At 40.0% G+C, this 15,603-nt stretch overlaps 1 protein-coding gene across 1 annotated transcript; it reads right to left on the bottom strand.

Moving 5' to 3' along the window:
- Positions 1-839: 839 nt before the first annotated feature.
- LOC104219577 (uncharacterized) lies at positions 840-3,906 on the bottom strand. Its single transcript, XM_009770276.2, has 2 exons — positions 3,506-3,906; positions 840-1,472 (listed from the first exon to the last, which is right to left on the bottom strand). Exons 1-2 carry the CDS (start codon positions 3,779-3,781, stop codon positions 1,212-1,214), a joined length of 537 nt encoding a protein of 178 aa, XP_009768578.1. The 5' UTR covers positions 3,782-3,906; the 3' UTR covers positions 840-1,211.
- Between the last annotated feature and the right edge of the window lie 11,697 nt (positions 3,907-15,603).

Raw genomic sequence — 15,603 nt, 5'->3', positions numbered from 1 at the left:
GGGGTTGTTAAAAGAGCTTGGTGTTGAACAAAAAAGTATCACAATTTTTTGTGATAGTCAAAGTGCTATTCAATTAGCGAAGAACCAAGTTTATCATGCAAGGACGAAGCACATTGATGTTCGGTATCATTTCGTACGAGAAATCATAGAAGAAGGTGGAGTCACGGTAAAGAAAAATTCATACTACAGAGAATCCTGCTGATATGCTGACAAAGGTGGTGACTGCGATCAAGTTTCAACATTGTTTGGATTTGATCAACATTGTTGAACACTGAAGATTGAAGATGAAGACATAACCAAAATTTGTTATTGAGAGAAAATTGAAGATGTGGAATTTTGCCAAGGTGGAGATTTGTTGAATGCCAAAACTCCCACATCGGTGGAAGACCAAATTGGTTGGGATTTTTCCCTATAAAAGGAGGCCTAATGTTTAGGATTTAAACACACCTCTCATTTGCCTTCTTATCTTCTTAAGACATTTGTATCTTCTCTCTTTAGTATTATTTCACTTGTATTTTTGGAGTGGAATAAAATATTGGTTGTGTCCGAGGAGTAGGCAAAACTAGCCGAACCTCGTAAATTCCGGTGTTCCTTTTATTGTTGCTTTATTGTCTTATTTATTATTTGGTGGCTGTCATAATTTTTGGTATAGTAGTTGTGACTTATTCACACTATATACATTTGGTTTCCGCAACAGGATGTATGCAACCTTACCCCTAACCTGGAAGGGCAGAGAGACTGTTTCCGATAGACTCTCGACTAAAGAAGGTGAAAGAAGCTCTGATAGCAAGTAATAACAAGACAAATAATTAGAAAACTAAATCGAAGATAGCAGAATATGAAAGAGGTACCGATAACAAGTAATAAAACTAAAAACTAAAAGCTTGTTTTTGAGATGACACATCTTGACATAGAGCATGGTTTCATACTTACATTCTAAAACTCAACTACAAATTGAAAGTGTCTGGCATATATGTATTTCTCCAGCTACTCTAGATAGCACTAGAAATGTTGACAAACTAAAGTTATTAAACCATAGGCCTTTCTAACCTTCTTTTTTTTTCTTTTCAATAAATGGCCTTTCTAACCTTATTGGTGAAATCTTAATGTACTACTATTAAGGGATAATTCTAAAGTGCAAGTCAAAAAAACAAATAAGGGGTGTTTGGTAGGAAGCTGAGAGTTCCAAACTTTTTATCGAGGCCAAATGATTAGTTTTGTTCAAGCCGTTGGATTATGAGACTCACTGCTGCATTTGCTGATGAGAATGCTCCATGAAAGCTTTCTTGATAGGATATGGATTCCAAATCACCAGCCATCTTTAATAGTATCTCACCTATGTCAGTTTTATTCTCCAACAATGATCTGTAGAATGAATTCGCAGCAACTTTGCTAATCTCAACATTTGTTTCCTCTGGACAATATTCATCATCCAACCACTTGTTAAGAGCAGTTCTCAACCATTCAGATTCCTGTGTAAATGCCACAAGTTCTTGAGCCATGTATTCCAATAGAGAAAAGAGAGGGGGTAGAGTGGGACAATATGCTAACCATACACCTTCAGCCTTACTCAATGCAGTTTATGCAGATCAGAAGCCTCTGCATTATTTCTAATTGATAAGGTAGAGGCTGCTAAAAAAAGTAAGCAGACGTAGAGAAGTTGACCTCATATTTAGAATTATGAATTTCAAAACACGTACAGATGCAGACGCAGAAGAAAGGCTCCTGAGCACAATGTAAAAATTTTATCAATAGAAAAGTGCACCAATTCTTTCCCTTTTTCTTCAATGGGATTAGAAAGGATCACATTGCAACCAGCCAACATCAAGATTTTGCAAGAAGTATGCAACAACGTGATGATAGCAAGTCATTCTCAGATGGACTACCTCAAGCTATGCAGTATTGGACAACATCCACAACTTAAGTTCAACGCGTAAAACTAACTAAAATGGCATCTTAAAGCATTCAACATACATGTTTTCCGATTAAATAAAACTTGCTAGATCATTATTAGAAAGGGAATAAAAATGGAACTCAATTTAAGGACACCTTATAGCATGTGAAGGGAAGGAAATTCCTACCCCTCTTGCAAATGGTCTCGGGGAAAATCAGCAAAGATATATATTAAAGACAAAAACTACAGATAACATGCACACAAAAAACAATCTTGAGAGGAATTTTAAGCATATCTTGTTCAAATCTCATCTTGGCTCATCTACTCAAAGAGTGTACCGCAAATATCCACTTGAAAATAGTCAACATGGAGTAAGTAGAAGAGACAGGTTCCCGCAAATACCTTATCCTACAAAGCACATAGGAGTTTAAACCCGATAATGATGCCACATATTAAATTGCTATTACTATTGAAATACGTTCAAACTAATTGGCAAAGCTTATATGTAGAAATGATCCTAATATGACAATTCACCCTGGGGTAATGGATAAAGGCAACTGAGAGCATCAAAAGCGATCACTAATTGTTTCATGACAGAGTGCAAGACTTTTATAGTTGAGTTGCAAATCGTGTCGTGCTTTTCAGCAATGATTATCCTTCATCAGATGTAAAACAAATACGATACTAGCAGTTTCATTATGCTGAATGGCAATGCCTCAACTACCATTCCATGCACTTTAGAGCCTCTCAATACATATCTTGAAGAGATCTCTCTAAATTGATTTAACTTTTGCGGAACACTTGTAGTGACTGTAATTAGAATATAAAAATTGTTCCGAAGGAACTTGCTAAACACAATCAAGAAGGCAAAAGATTGAATTTTCAGTAAACACGTGGCATAGACACAGCAGAGGATGATACACACACACAACTTAATGACTTACGGAAGATGAGTCAGGTCATAGTTCTCAAATTTCATAATGTCTTACTTGATAAAAGACTACCATTATTTGTATAACACTTGGCCTCTTAACTATTTGGTCTCTAATATACCATGCCATTCGTAGTTTGATGACGAAGTAGAGGAGTACCAAGAAAACTATGCGCCAATATATGATCGTTTCTAGCCAGACCCTCTTAACACAATGGTCACATAAGGTAACTACCACTGATCCCAGCAATGTCCAGGACCCCAAAACAATCACAAAGAATTAAGTAGAAAGTTTTACTCATTTATATTCTTTAGTTATTTCTAAATTTATTACCAATTCAAAGGAATTTAAATTCCAAGAGAACTTCAATTGAGACAAATATTCTTCAAATCAGATTGGTAGTACTGAAGTAAGTAATCACTCTTTATGCATGAAGTGCTTGATCAACCCCACCACAACTCAAAGTTAAGATCTTTCAACACTCCCAGGATATTTAACTGATTTCTTAATAGGTAATTCACAAAGAAGGTTCTCTTAGTTTGTAACTGCAAGGACAAAGTACAGGCAAACCTCAGGTCTGCGATCATCAAATCCCTTCTAGGAGTACCAATTAAGCTAATTATTTTTCTGATATCACAAAACTTAACAGAGTAATTGGGAAAAGACATGTGTGAATTACCTGGAGGGCTTTGGAGGGTTCAAGCCATTGTTGGGGAACCCTAAGATCTTCAATTAACTGCTCAGAGCCGCCGTATTCTCCACTGCTTTGGGCATTTGAAAGCAAGATGAATCTTGCTCCTCTAGAAAATGGACGACATTGATTAATGTTAGGGTGTATGACAATTTGACTAATACTGAAAGTATGTTGACGTGTAATTGGTCTATGGCCATTAACAACAAATTGTGAAAGGCGAAGACAGTAACAGCTCGAGATTGAGAGCAATGTGAAGGCCATTTGGAGACGTGAACAAGTGATGGCGGGAAAATGCGGGCGGGTATCGCAGTGAAACAATAGTTGTTTTAACGACCACCCATTTTTTTGCTTTTGGATAGAGAAGATTGAACAATTTTGGGTATTGTTTGGGAAATGGGACCAAATTTGTAAATTTAAATATAAACACTCCAGTGTTTTAGATTTTTATCACACACAACAAAAATATCTTTAGTAAAATGTAATAACGAGCTTTCTTTGCTAAATAAGGATAAAGAAATTTAATTGATTGAATTTGCAACCTCAACTTGAATTGTGATATATGTCTTAGTTTGTTGTATGTTTTCTCCAACCAAAAAAAACAAAAATGAGCCGGCTAGGAATACAATTTTTTTCACACAAATTTGAAAAATAAAAAACTGATAAAAAAACAAATGAGAACATTTTTTTTTCAATTGATGCTTCTTTTAAGGGTAAATTCAAAGAATAAGTCCTGTTGTGACAATAATAAAGACATGAACCGCATTGAGATCGGGGAGCTTCTCTCTCTACAATTATCCCCTCCCCCAAATGGCCCCATCATCAATCCTAGCACTGGACCAACGATCACCACAGGCACTAAAATCCCCCGACCCACCGGACACAAATTCAACACCGATTGAAGTGGAATAAACTCAAAAAGAAAAAGTTAACACCTTCAAGGAAATACTAGCGGAAAAGAACTTAACAAAGTTAATCATATACAACACCCAGTACCACCAACCAGAGACATCGTTCAAATCAACCACTGATGACACCACTGGCCCATCATCCTCAGCCAAGAACAAAAAAATAGACTCAACCACCCCATGACATTTCTCATTAATCGTCAAGATCTTTGGGAAAAAGGTACCCCACCATCTATTGAAGTTAAAATTGCAACACTTATGTAATCCCAGCGAGCATCTAACACTAATTGATCTAGGTTGGGATTTCTTTGTATTGAAATTTGAAAAAGAAGAGAACATGATGCTTGCACTACATGGAGGCCCATGGTTCATCATGGGACACTTCCATTCCGTCAGAAATTGGGAACCAAACTTTGTATTGGCGGAATAAAAAATACACGCCACAACCATCTGGATCTAGCTGCCTAATTACCCACGGAGTTCTACGATAGAGAGATTCTAAAAAGGATGGGGAGAAGGGTTGGTAGGCTGCTGAAAATCGATACGTGCACCTCTGCCACCTTAAGGGGCAGTTATGCACAGATCTGCATCCAAGTACCAATTGAGGTACCCCTCAAAATGACAGTACTAATTGGTGAATATAAGCAACCAATTACGTATGAGGGGGAGGGAATCCCGTGCAAAGGGTGTGGGCGACTGGGCTATCTACTCAAGAAATGCCCAAATCAACGATAGATAAGGGCAAATGACACAACAGAGACGTCGACGGCAGGACATAGTGCCAATGAGGATGACGACTGAAAAGTGGTAGAGTTTCCACGGAAAACAAAACGACAAGAGAGAATGGAGGGATTCAAAAACCAGGGATGATCATAGGCAACAGAGAACAGACCGGGGAGCGGAAAGTGGCCACTGGATTCAGGTAAGTTATCCATCCTTAGTACTCCCTCCATTCTAGATTATGTGAACCTATTTTCTTTTTGGTCAGTTCCAAAAAGAATGATCCCTTTCTAGTTTTGGAAATAATTTAGCTTAAACTTTCAATTCTACCCTTAATGAGAAACTTTTATAACCACACAAACACTCTAGGGCCATTTTTGACTTGTTTAAAATCACAAATTTCAAAAGTCTTCATTTTTTCTTAAACTTCGTACCTAATCAAACAGGTTCACATAAATTGGAACGAAAGGAGTAACATTGATAAGGTTGAGGGCGGAAATGGGGCTTGGAACATGGCGGCACTAGGGCTGCGGGAAATATGGGCCAAATAAGACAGGGCCAACAAACACCACACGGGCCTCGTCTGATTAGACCCCAAAGAGACATGCAGCTTAGGCCATATGGGCCCATGTCACAACTGTCTGGGCTTTAGCACACAACACAAACCAAATGCACAAGTTACAGCCTGTACCAAATATGGGACATACGCAAGTCCTACCACACATGCACCTCCTACCTCTTACACGGCCTAAGGGAGAAAACACGCATCCATATCGGGTAAGAAAAATACCCAAATTGAAATTCCAAATCTGATACCCCAAGGCTCTAACATAAGTTAATTTCTGGGGTCCACTAATGGGGCTAAGCCCAATATCACTACTAACACTACTAACTCTGGGCAAGGGGAGAGGGATTTAATTACGCATTCTCACTCTCTCTCTCTCACCATAACCCACCCTATGTCCAATCATCATTTCTTCTCTACTAGTTTGACTGACGTCGTCGCCTCTCAAAGATCTCTAATGATGATAAATCTCCATGCACGGAAACTCAATGGCGAAGGTCCTTGCTTAAATGGAAAAGAATTCACAATTGTTGGTTGACACGCGCGAAACACAACACAAAGCTATTGCTCGCTAGCCAAAGATAGTATAGTTAAATTATCGTCTTCACGTGGATTGGATTTAAACAATGCTCTAGTAATTTCTGGTTTAGTTGCTATTTAAGATGATCAAAACTTGGTTTGGATTGATTACAAACTATGATTAACTACTGAAGTAAAGCAATTGACAATTGGCTGCAAAGAATTAGAGATTAGGAGAGTTGGTTTCTTATCAATGTGAGGAATAAGGGTCATGATAGGATAGGTGCAAGATAACTATTTGGGATTTAACTCTAGTTTAATTTACTCTAATGTTCTAATGATCTTGACGAATTCACTCGATGATTAGTTTAAACGTGTAGTCAAGACTTGTCTCTCGATTAAATCTTAACTCTACGAGGTGAACTAATATAAGCACTGTGAAATATGCAAGCATGTGTTATTGGATTAGTCTTTAGGAAAACGTCTCTCGAATATTCTCCTAACTTGATTTAGTCAACAATTCAACAAGCTCTTTTGATTACTTAAGAGAATCAATCAATTAATTAAAATAATGCAAAGATAATCACCAAAATATCCCTCTTTCGATTAAATAAACTGGTGAATAAAGTTACAACAATTCAAAGCTCCATAAATGAATTCAAGCAAATAACTAGAGTTAAAATTCACGAATATTTATCAAAATACCATATCCGTCAAACTCTAAGGTTGACTACTCCATAATCATGGAGGAACATCATAATTATAATTAAAGAGTAAGAAAGCATCAATCCAATATTACAATCCAAACTCTCGTATTAAATTGATGGAAAGATGATGAATTCTGTGTCTTGTATCCTCCAAAGCTGTCACGACCCAGACCCCGATCCGGTCGTGATGGCGCCTCTCGTGAAGACAAGGCCAGCCAACCAACCCATTTCAACTTTTTAGAATAGTTAATATTAATAAACAGTTTTAGCATAATTAAATAACCACAGTCTAAATAAAAATTTTCTTTATTAGGTACGGAATACAACCCAAACACAGCCCAAACCGGGGTATCACAAGTCACGAGCATCTATTAGAGTATAAATACAACTGCAAGGCCTGAAACATATAAAATAGGACTGATAAACAAAAGAAGAAATGTGGTGCTGCGAACGCTGGCAGTCACCTCACTAAACTCCGATAACTTAGCCTCCGACCAGCTCAAAACCCGCTACCGGGTGAACAAATACCTGTATCTGCACACAAGGTGCAGGGAGTAAAGTGAGTACTCCAACTCAGTGAGTAATAAAGATAAATAATAACTGAGCAGTAAGAAATCACGTAAAACAAACCATCATGTTGTATAAAGCAGTCTAAAACCCGTTGAGTAAAAGCAGTGAAACTGTGAAATCCTTGGAAAACATCTTAGTTCAGTTTAAACCTCTTTTAAAAATGACTTTTTCAACGGTTACGCAAATGAGTGCAAAACAAACAGTGTAGATAAGCACGGAAATCCGCCCCTCGGGCACAACACTCAATTAACAGATAATGCCAGGCAATCAGATATATATCACATGAAGTAGCCCAAACAACAGATAATGGCAGACAAATAAAATAAAGTAAACACATAGAACAGTACCAGCACCGCTGCGGCGTGCAGCCCGATTCATATATCTCGTCGACGGCGCTCACTGGGGGTGTGCAGACTCCGGGAGGGGCCCCTTACGGCCCAAGCGCAATATCAAGCCATCTCGTGGCATCAAATCTAGGCCCGCGGCCTCATATACATCATAAGCCACCTCGTGACATACATATCTCAGGCCATCCGCCTCATAATCAAATCAGTATCTCACTGTTGCGGCGTGCAGCCCGATCCAAAAGTATCCTCACAATACATGCACTCAGCCTTACTCAGGCAAAAATTACATAAGCCCCTCGGACAGCAGTAAAACATGATACTCAGCCCAAAAATATTATTGGAAATATCATTTCAATTGTTAAAGCGAAATAAACTTGGCCGAGTTTTGAAAACAGTGAAAAATACATGACTGAGTTCAAGTATAAAATCAAAATAGTGAGGAAATATCAACAATAGTCCCCAAAGGAATCCAATAGTTGGCACAAAGCCCAAATATGGCAATCAGCCCAAAACATAATGATCGCAAATAAGTTTCAGTCAAATACGCGGTAAAATCATCAATCGGGACGGACCAAGTCACAATCCCCAATAGTGCACGACCCCACGCCCGTCATCCAGCGTGTGTCTCACCTCAATATAGCACTACGATGTGCAATCCGGGGTTTCAAATCCTCAGGATATCATATACAAAATTACTCACCTCGAACTGGCGAAATCTCTAGCTCGCGACGCCTTTGCCCCTCAAATCAGCCTCCACGCACGTCGAATCTATCCAAAATCAGAACAAATACAATCACAATATGCTAAGGGAACAAAACCCAAGCGACACCAATCAATAACGGGCACAAATCCCGAAATTACCAAAACCCAAGCCCCGGGCCCACTTCTCGAAACTCAGAAATTTTTACATCAACGGGTTCCTTATCCTTCCACGAGTTCATACATAATAAAAGTTCTCAAATCCGACTTCAAATGGTCCTTCAAATCCCAATTTAAAAGTTTCAAAATCTCAACCCCTAGTTCTTCCATTTTTAGCCTAATTCCATGAATTTCTAAGTAAATTTCACAATAGAATCACGTTTTAAGTTCAAAAATCTTACCTCCAATCAATTATCCATGAATCCCTCTTCAATTTCCCTCAAAGAGCTCTCAAAATACTCAGCAATGGAGGAATAATGGCTTAAAATAGCGGATGAAATGTTTTATAAACTTTTTGCCCAACTCTGAACTTCCTTCATCGCGATCGCGGCCCAAGCCTCGTGATCGCGAAGAGCAAAAATTCCAAGACTCCCAAATGCACTATGCGAACGCGATGCCTTACTTTCCAGACCTACGAGAACGTGAACCAGATGATGCGAACGCGAAGAACAAATCCACTGGACCCCCAAAGACTTATACGCGAACGCGAACCATTGCATGCGAATGCGAAGCACAAGGTCAAGGCCCTCCGTGAACGCGAGACCTCAAACGCGAACGCGAAGGCCGAACTCAAGCCAACCCACATTCCTTCTACGCGATAGCGATGGACCTCACACGATCGTGAAGGCTAAAATCATCTGCAATAGCTGTTGAAATTTCTGCAACTTCTCAACATAGAAAAAGGTCCGATTGACCACCCGAAACTCACCCGAGGCCCTCGGGACCCCAACCAAAAGTACCAACACATGCTAAAACCTCATTCAAACTTGTTCCAATCATCAAAACACCTCAAACAACACCAAATCCATCAATTCACCTCGAATTCAAGCCTAAGTTTTCTAAAAACTTCCAAAATACGCTTTCGATCAATAACCTAACCAAACCACGTCCGAATGACCTGAAATTTTGCACACACATCACAAATGACATAACGAAGCTACAGAAACTCTCAGAATTCCATTCCGACCCTCGGATCGAAATCTCACCTATCAACCGGAATTCGCCAAAATACTAACTTCGCCAATTCAAGCCTAATTCTACACCGGACCTCCAAAACCAATTCCGATCACGCTTCTAAGTCATAAATCACCCAACAAAGCTAACCAAATCATAGAAATTCCGATCCGAGCTCATATACAAATAAGTCAACTCTTGGTCAAAGCTTTCAAATTCAAAGCTTTCAATTGAGATTGTTCTTTCAAATTCATACCGATTTCCGTGAAAACCAAAATCAACGATTTACATCAGTCATAATACATCATACGGGGAAAGTCATGCCCAAGAACTGGCGATCAAAGTGCAAAAGCTCAAAATGACTAGTCAGATCGTTACATCCTCCCCCACTTAAACACACGTTCGTCCTCAAACGTACCCAGAGTTGTTCTAAAAGTCAACCCGTAGCTGAATAACTTTACCATGAATATACCTAGGTGTGATCCCACGTCACCCTATCTCATATAGGTCCGATAGCACATTGCAACTGAAATTACACAATCCAGCCTGGCCCATAAGCCATAGATCACATTTCCACTTCCGAAACCATCAATACGATCAAAACCTCACACCTATACTCTGAGTAGACCCGAACCAGCTGAAATAACCCACGCCTGCAACCTCGGGAGCAATATCATGATATACCACATAACTCAAACACTCGTAGCAATAACTTATATTCACAACAGCTGCCCACAACAACCGAATACTGGTAGAAAACCTCTTATCAACTAAAGTCTCATTCCAACACTTTCATATACTGCCAACGATAAATGAAATACGCACTAAACCACGACCATTTCTCAGGTCAACCATTCATGAAGTTACTTCTCCCCTAACAAATACCATAGCGAATTTTCGAGCCAAACCTCGATCTTATCCTTCCAACATGTTGAAATTGAATCCGTTCGTATTCATTAATGATCCCAACGATCTCCTCTAATCCAACACACCGCTCTGGTGACATGACGCATCAATAGAGGCCTAAGCCACAACTGGCATAATACGCACACCAATAAGCAATGGTCCTAACATACTCAACTCATGAAAATGAGTCAATGAAAGAGTTGTACCTCAAGCTCACCCGTACCACCACAACAACAAGACTGAGGACCCGTCTCACATCATAGAAATAGAACACCTGAATCTAACCCGCAAGGTCATATCTCCCCATAGCTTTGCTGCAAAATGCGCGATCCTATCCAAACACTGTTCCACATGAAACATCTCAAGTCACTATGCTCGAAATTGACAACCACGCACAATCTGACGCATGGAACCAAAGCAAATCACTACACCTACGGTGAAACAAGGAACATATACCACGCAGACCCGATAGGACGTAACCAATACGCCATCCACTAAGCAACACCCAATTACTTTTCCCGCTCGACTTCCACTATGAACCCCAATAGAACCGCACCATATGTGCCCATAACCAACAAATCATAACATCTCGCAACACAGAAAGGCAACTCATAGATCTCCCAGGTCACTAGTAAGCTCAATAATGGTCGAATCAACTTGTCCCTCAATAATACCGTTTGGGGCCAACTAAGCTGACTCAGCTAGAACATACATCCACATTGGCCTGCCAACGAACTCCTTATCAAGGAAGCCTGAAGCTGCTACTTCCACTACTATAACTCCTGCCGGAGCCATACAATACGGTGCCCCACACCAAATCAATACCGAAATCAACAACCCTGCCCGGTGACATGCCCGGCCACAAGAAACACATCCAGAGAGTCCCTTAACACCGGAACTGAATCAATGGTAGAATCCTCTACACTGACATCCATCACGAAGGCTCAATTAAGAAAGGCAATCCTTCCCAGCCGTTCGCTGGGTCTTTGAAATATAAACCATTCTACTAGAACATAATCCGCCGCACCTCGCCACTCAACCCGTGGCATTTCCGGCATATCCCATAGCGTAATAGTCTAGAATAACCCAACACTGAGACAACCAGTCTGAACTCCAACATCTAACATACCAACAAAGAAAGATCCACTCGAGCCTCCGAATCCCGATAGTCGCTAAACAGTGCCAATACACACGATCCACAACCACAACATAGCCTGAATATGAGTACTTCCGTCTCTAAATCCACACTACCCATGAATCACCATATCCAATCCCAATTTCGCCATCCGAATACATGTTACACCTCAAATACCCAATCATTCCACGATAGATACTCAAAAATTTCCCTGTGCCACCAAACAAACTCGAATATCACTAGTCGATCTAACAAGAAAGTGTCGCAATACTACCGAAGTACCATCAACTTAATCACATTGTCTTTTCTAAAATATATACCCTCGTCAAATCACCCCAATTAGCACTACTACTTCCTTAATCATCTAAAACTGCTCGTGCTACCTAAGAATTCATGGCTTTCTATTCAGAACTGAATCGTAACCTTCCACATGCAATTGTCAATCCTCCACAACCTACCGCATATACCATACCATCTCAGGATAACTAGAGAACTTTATCTTCCTTCCGACCCACAAAGATCTACATACTCAATTGGTCAAGAACTTTCCATTGATCCCAATCTAGAAGAAAAATCACTATACATCACATGCTCCGTATGCCCATAGAAAATTACATCTCCAAACCGTGGTAAAAACCATCAAGAACTCTCCGAGTTCCGTTTGCACAAATCAGACACGTCAGGACTGAATCCTTCTAACTCGATCAAGCTAAGCAAGCCATCAAAACCTAAGAGTATCGCCACAAAATACCTGAAAGAACTCATTACCTCGAACACACACAAGGAATTAATCATATCCTTACCATACCGATTCGATCTACTATCAAACTATTCCATCTATCTAAATTTTCTTCTGATTCATTTTCAACTTGATATTCTCTCTTGCTGTAGCATCACAATTCCTCAACCCAGGCTCACCACACGATACCCAAGCACAAGACTACACTGTCTAAGACGTATAAGCCGTTGAATACTCACTCAATTACTCCCAGAAACACCATATTCCAGAACACTTTACTCTGAGGAACTTCCTGCAAATCTAAATCCGTTACCTTTGCTTTCCTGATACTGATACATAGAATCCTATAATCAATATAGAAATATCACAAGTCTTGACCTCTCCCAATGAAAACACAGTTTCTAACCCTATATACAACTTTAAGATACCCAATTGTTACATGTAGAACCTCGAACACATTAGAACCATTCTCGAGAGTCACTCACTCTCTTTAAACTGTAATTAGCCTAATCAAACGGACAGAACCACCCGTGCCTCATTAGCACTTTGACACCGCAGAATGAAATCCTCATCCCAACACTTCCAAGCAAGTTCCTGCTCTATGCACCTAGCATTATTTACCAACAACAACTTAAGACATCCCGTGATTTTTCTTACTCTATGAAGCATAATATAACCTTTGTCAAAAAATTTTCTCTACTCGAGTCATCCTCAGTCTCAATTTTCGCAAGCCATAACTGATTCGCCCGCATGCCTCAAACTGGAACCAATATAGCGCCTAACCATGCAACCAACTACTCACAACAGACTCCCCCCACTTGGCTCGGAGCCATAGATCAAAATACACTCGATAACTCATAACACTTATACTCTATTGATGCCATAATACCATAGTGAGATTAAGCTCAAATCCTTTTGTAAGCTTGTGAAAACACAGATCATCTAGTACTTTAAATCTTCTACAAATCTCACATTCATCCCCGCAACAGTTTAGCCCACTCTCTTAAGCGACCCAAAATTTCAAATTTCAACACGTACTTTTTACTTACACATGAGATCTTCTAACATACACATACGGATCACACCAATTCAGAACACTCCGCAGGAGATAACCCACCTGTTTCGCCTCAATCTAACATTTCTGTATACCTTCCACCGTCATACACATTACACAGTCGCTTAGTCTTCTTGAGTCTGAACTCGTACCGCAATATAAAATTTACTTCACTCTCAACTGGAAAACATGAAAAGATCCTTCACGCGCCCATAACTCAGGGCTATACTTCAAATCAAGATGGAATTCAAGCTCCTAATAGTTCTTCTATCCTCCAGTCGGCCTTCCTCGTTACTTCCACGTCGTATAGATACATCTCGTAGTACTAACATACCCACCACACAGTTATCCAGCTGTCACTTCCACTAATAGGGACAATACTGAACATATAAGTGCAACACACTTGTTCACACAATCAGCACCTCCGTGCTCAAGCCATAGGCAAAGATTCGGCCTCAAGTTCTCCAGACTGGCCCAATATCAAACTCACAGAGATTACATCTCGCCCCTCGATCAGGGAATCATAAGCCATCAAGGCACATCTGATACTAAGCGCTCATGCGTGCATGCGAACGCGTGGAAGGAATTTCAAGAGTTACTTTTCCAGCTGGATCAAGGACACACGATAAAAATTCAAGAATGTGAAGTTTTTCCTAAAGGTTCTGCAGCCTCTCGAGGATAAATACAAACGTCTTCGTACCGATCCTCAAGACTCTACTAAACCTGCTCAAGGCTCGTGAGACCTATGTAATCTAGGCTCTGATACCAACTTGTCACGACCTAGACCCCGATCCGGTCGTGATGGCGCCTCTCGTGAAGACAAGGCCATCCAACCAACCCATTTTGCCTTTTCAGAATATTTAATATTAATAAACAGTTTTAGCCTAATTAAATAACCATAGTCTAAACAAAAGTTTTCTTTATTAAGTACGGAATACAACCCAAACACAGCCCAAACCGGGGTGTTACAAGTCACGAGCATCTATTAGAGTATAAATACAACTACAAGGCCTGAAACATATAAAATAGGACTGATAAACAAAAAGAAGAAACGCGGTAATAAAGGTAAATAATAACTGAGCAGTAAGAAATCACGTAAAACAAACCATCATAATGCTGTATAGAGTAGTCTAAAACCCGTTGAGTAAAAGCAGTGAAACTATGAAATCCTTTGAAAAACATCTTAGTTCAATTTAAACCTCTTTTAAAAATGGCTTTTTCAACGGTTATGCAAATGAGTGCAAAACAAATAGTGCAGATAAGCACGGAAATCTGCCCCTCGGGCACAACACTCAATTAACAGATAATGCCAGGAAATCAGATAGATATCACATGAAGTAGCCCAAACAACAGATAATGGCAGACAAATGAAATAAAGTAAACACATAGAACAGTACCAACACCGCTGCGACGTGCAGCCCGATCCATATATCGCTGCGGCATGCAGCCCGATCCATATATCTCATTGACGGTGCTCACTGGGGGTGTGCGGACTCCGGAAGGGGCCCCTGACGGCCCAAGCGCAATATCAAGCCATCTCATGGCATCAAATCTAGGCCTGCGGCCTCATATAAATCACAAGCCACCTCGTGGCGTACATATCTCGGGCCCTCGACCTCATAATCAAAGCAGTATCACACCGCTACGGCGTGCAACCCGATCCAAAAGTATCCTCACAATACAGGCCCTCGGCCTTACTCAGTCAAAAATCACATAATCCCCTCGGGCAGCAGTAAAACATGATGCTCAACCCAAAAATATTATTGGAAATATCTTTTCAAGTGTTAAAGCGAAATAAACTTGGCTGAGTTTTGAAAACAGTGAAAAATACATGACTGAGTTCAAGTATAAAATCAAAACAGTGAGGAAATATCAACAACAGTCTCCGAAGTGATTAAATAGCTGGCACGAAGCCCAAATATGGCAATCAGCCTAAAACATAATGATCGCAAATAGGTTTTAGTCAAATACGCGGTAAAATCATCAATCGAAATGGACCAAGTCACAATCCCCAATAGTGCACAACCCCACGCCCATCATCCAG

Source organism: Nicotiana sylvestris, chromosome 6, assembly GCF_000393655.2.
Source record: "Nicotiana sylvestris chromosome 6, ASM39365v2, whole genome shotgun sequence".
NCBI classification, from domain to species: domain Eukaryota; kingdom Viridiplantae; phylum Streptophyta; class Magnoliopsida; order Solanales; family Solanaceae; genus Nicotiana; species Nicotiana sylvestris.
The sequence above is the reverse complement of the archived record's forward strand: the minus strand, read 5'-3'. Positions and strand labels throughout refer to the sequence as shown.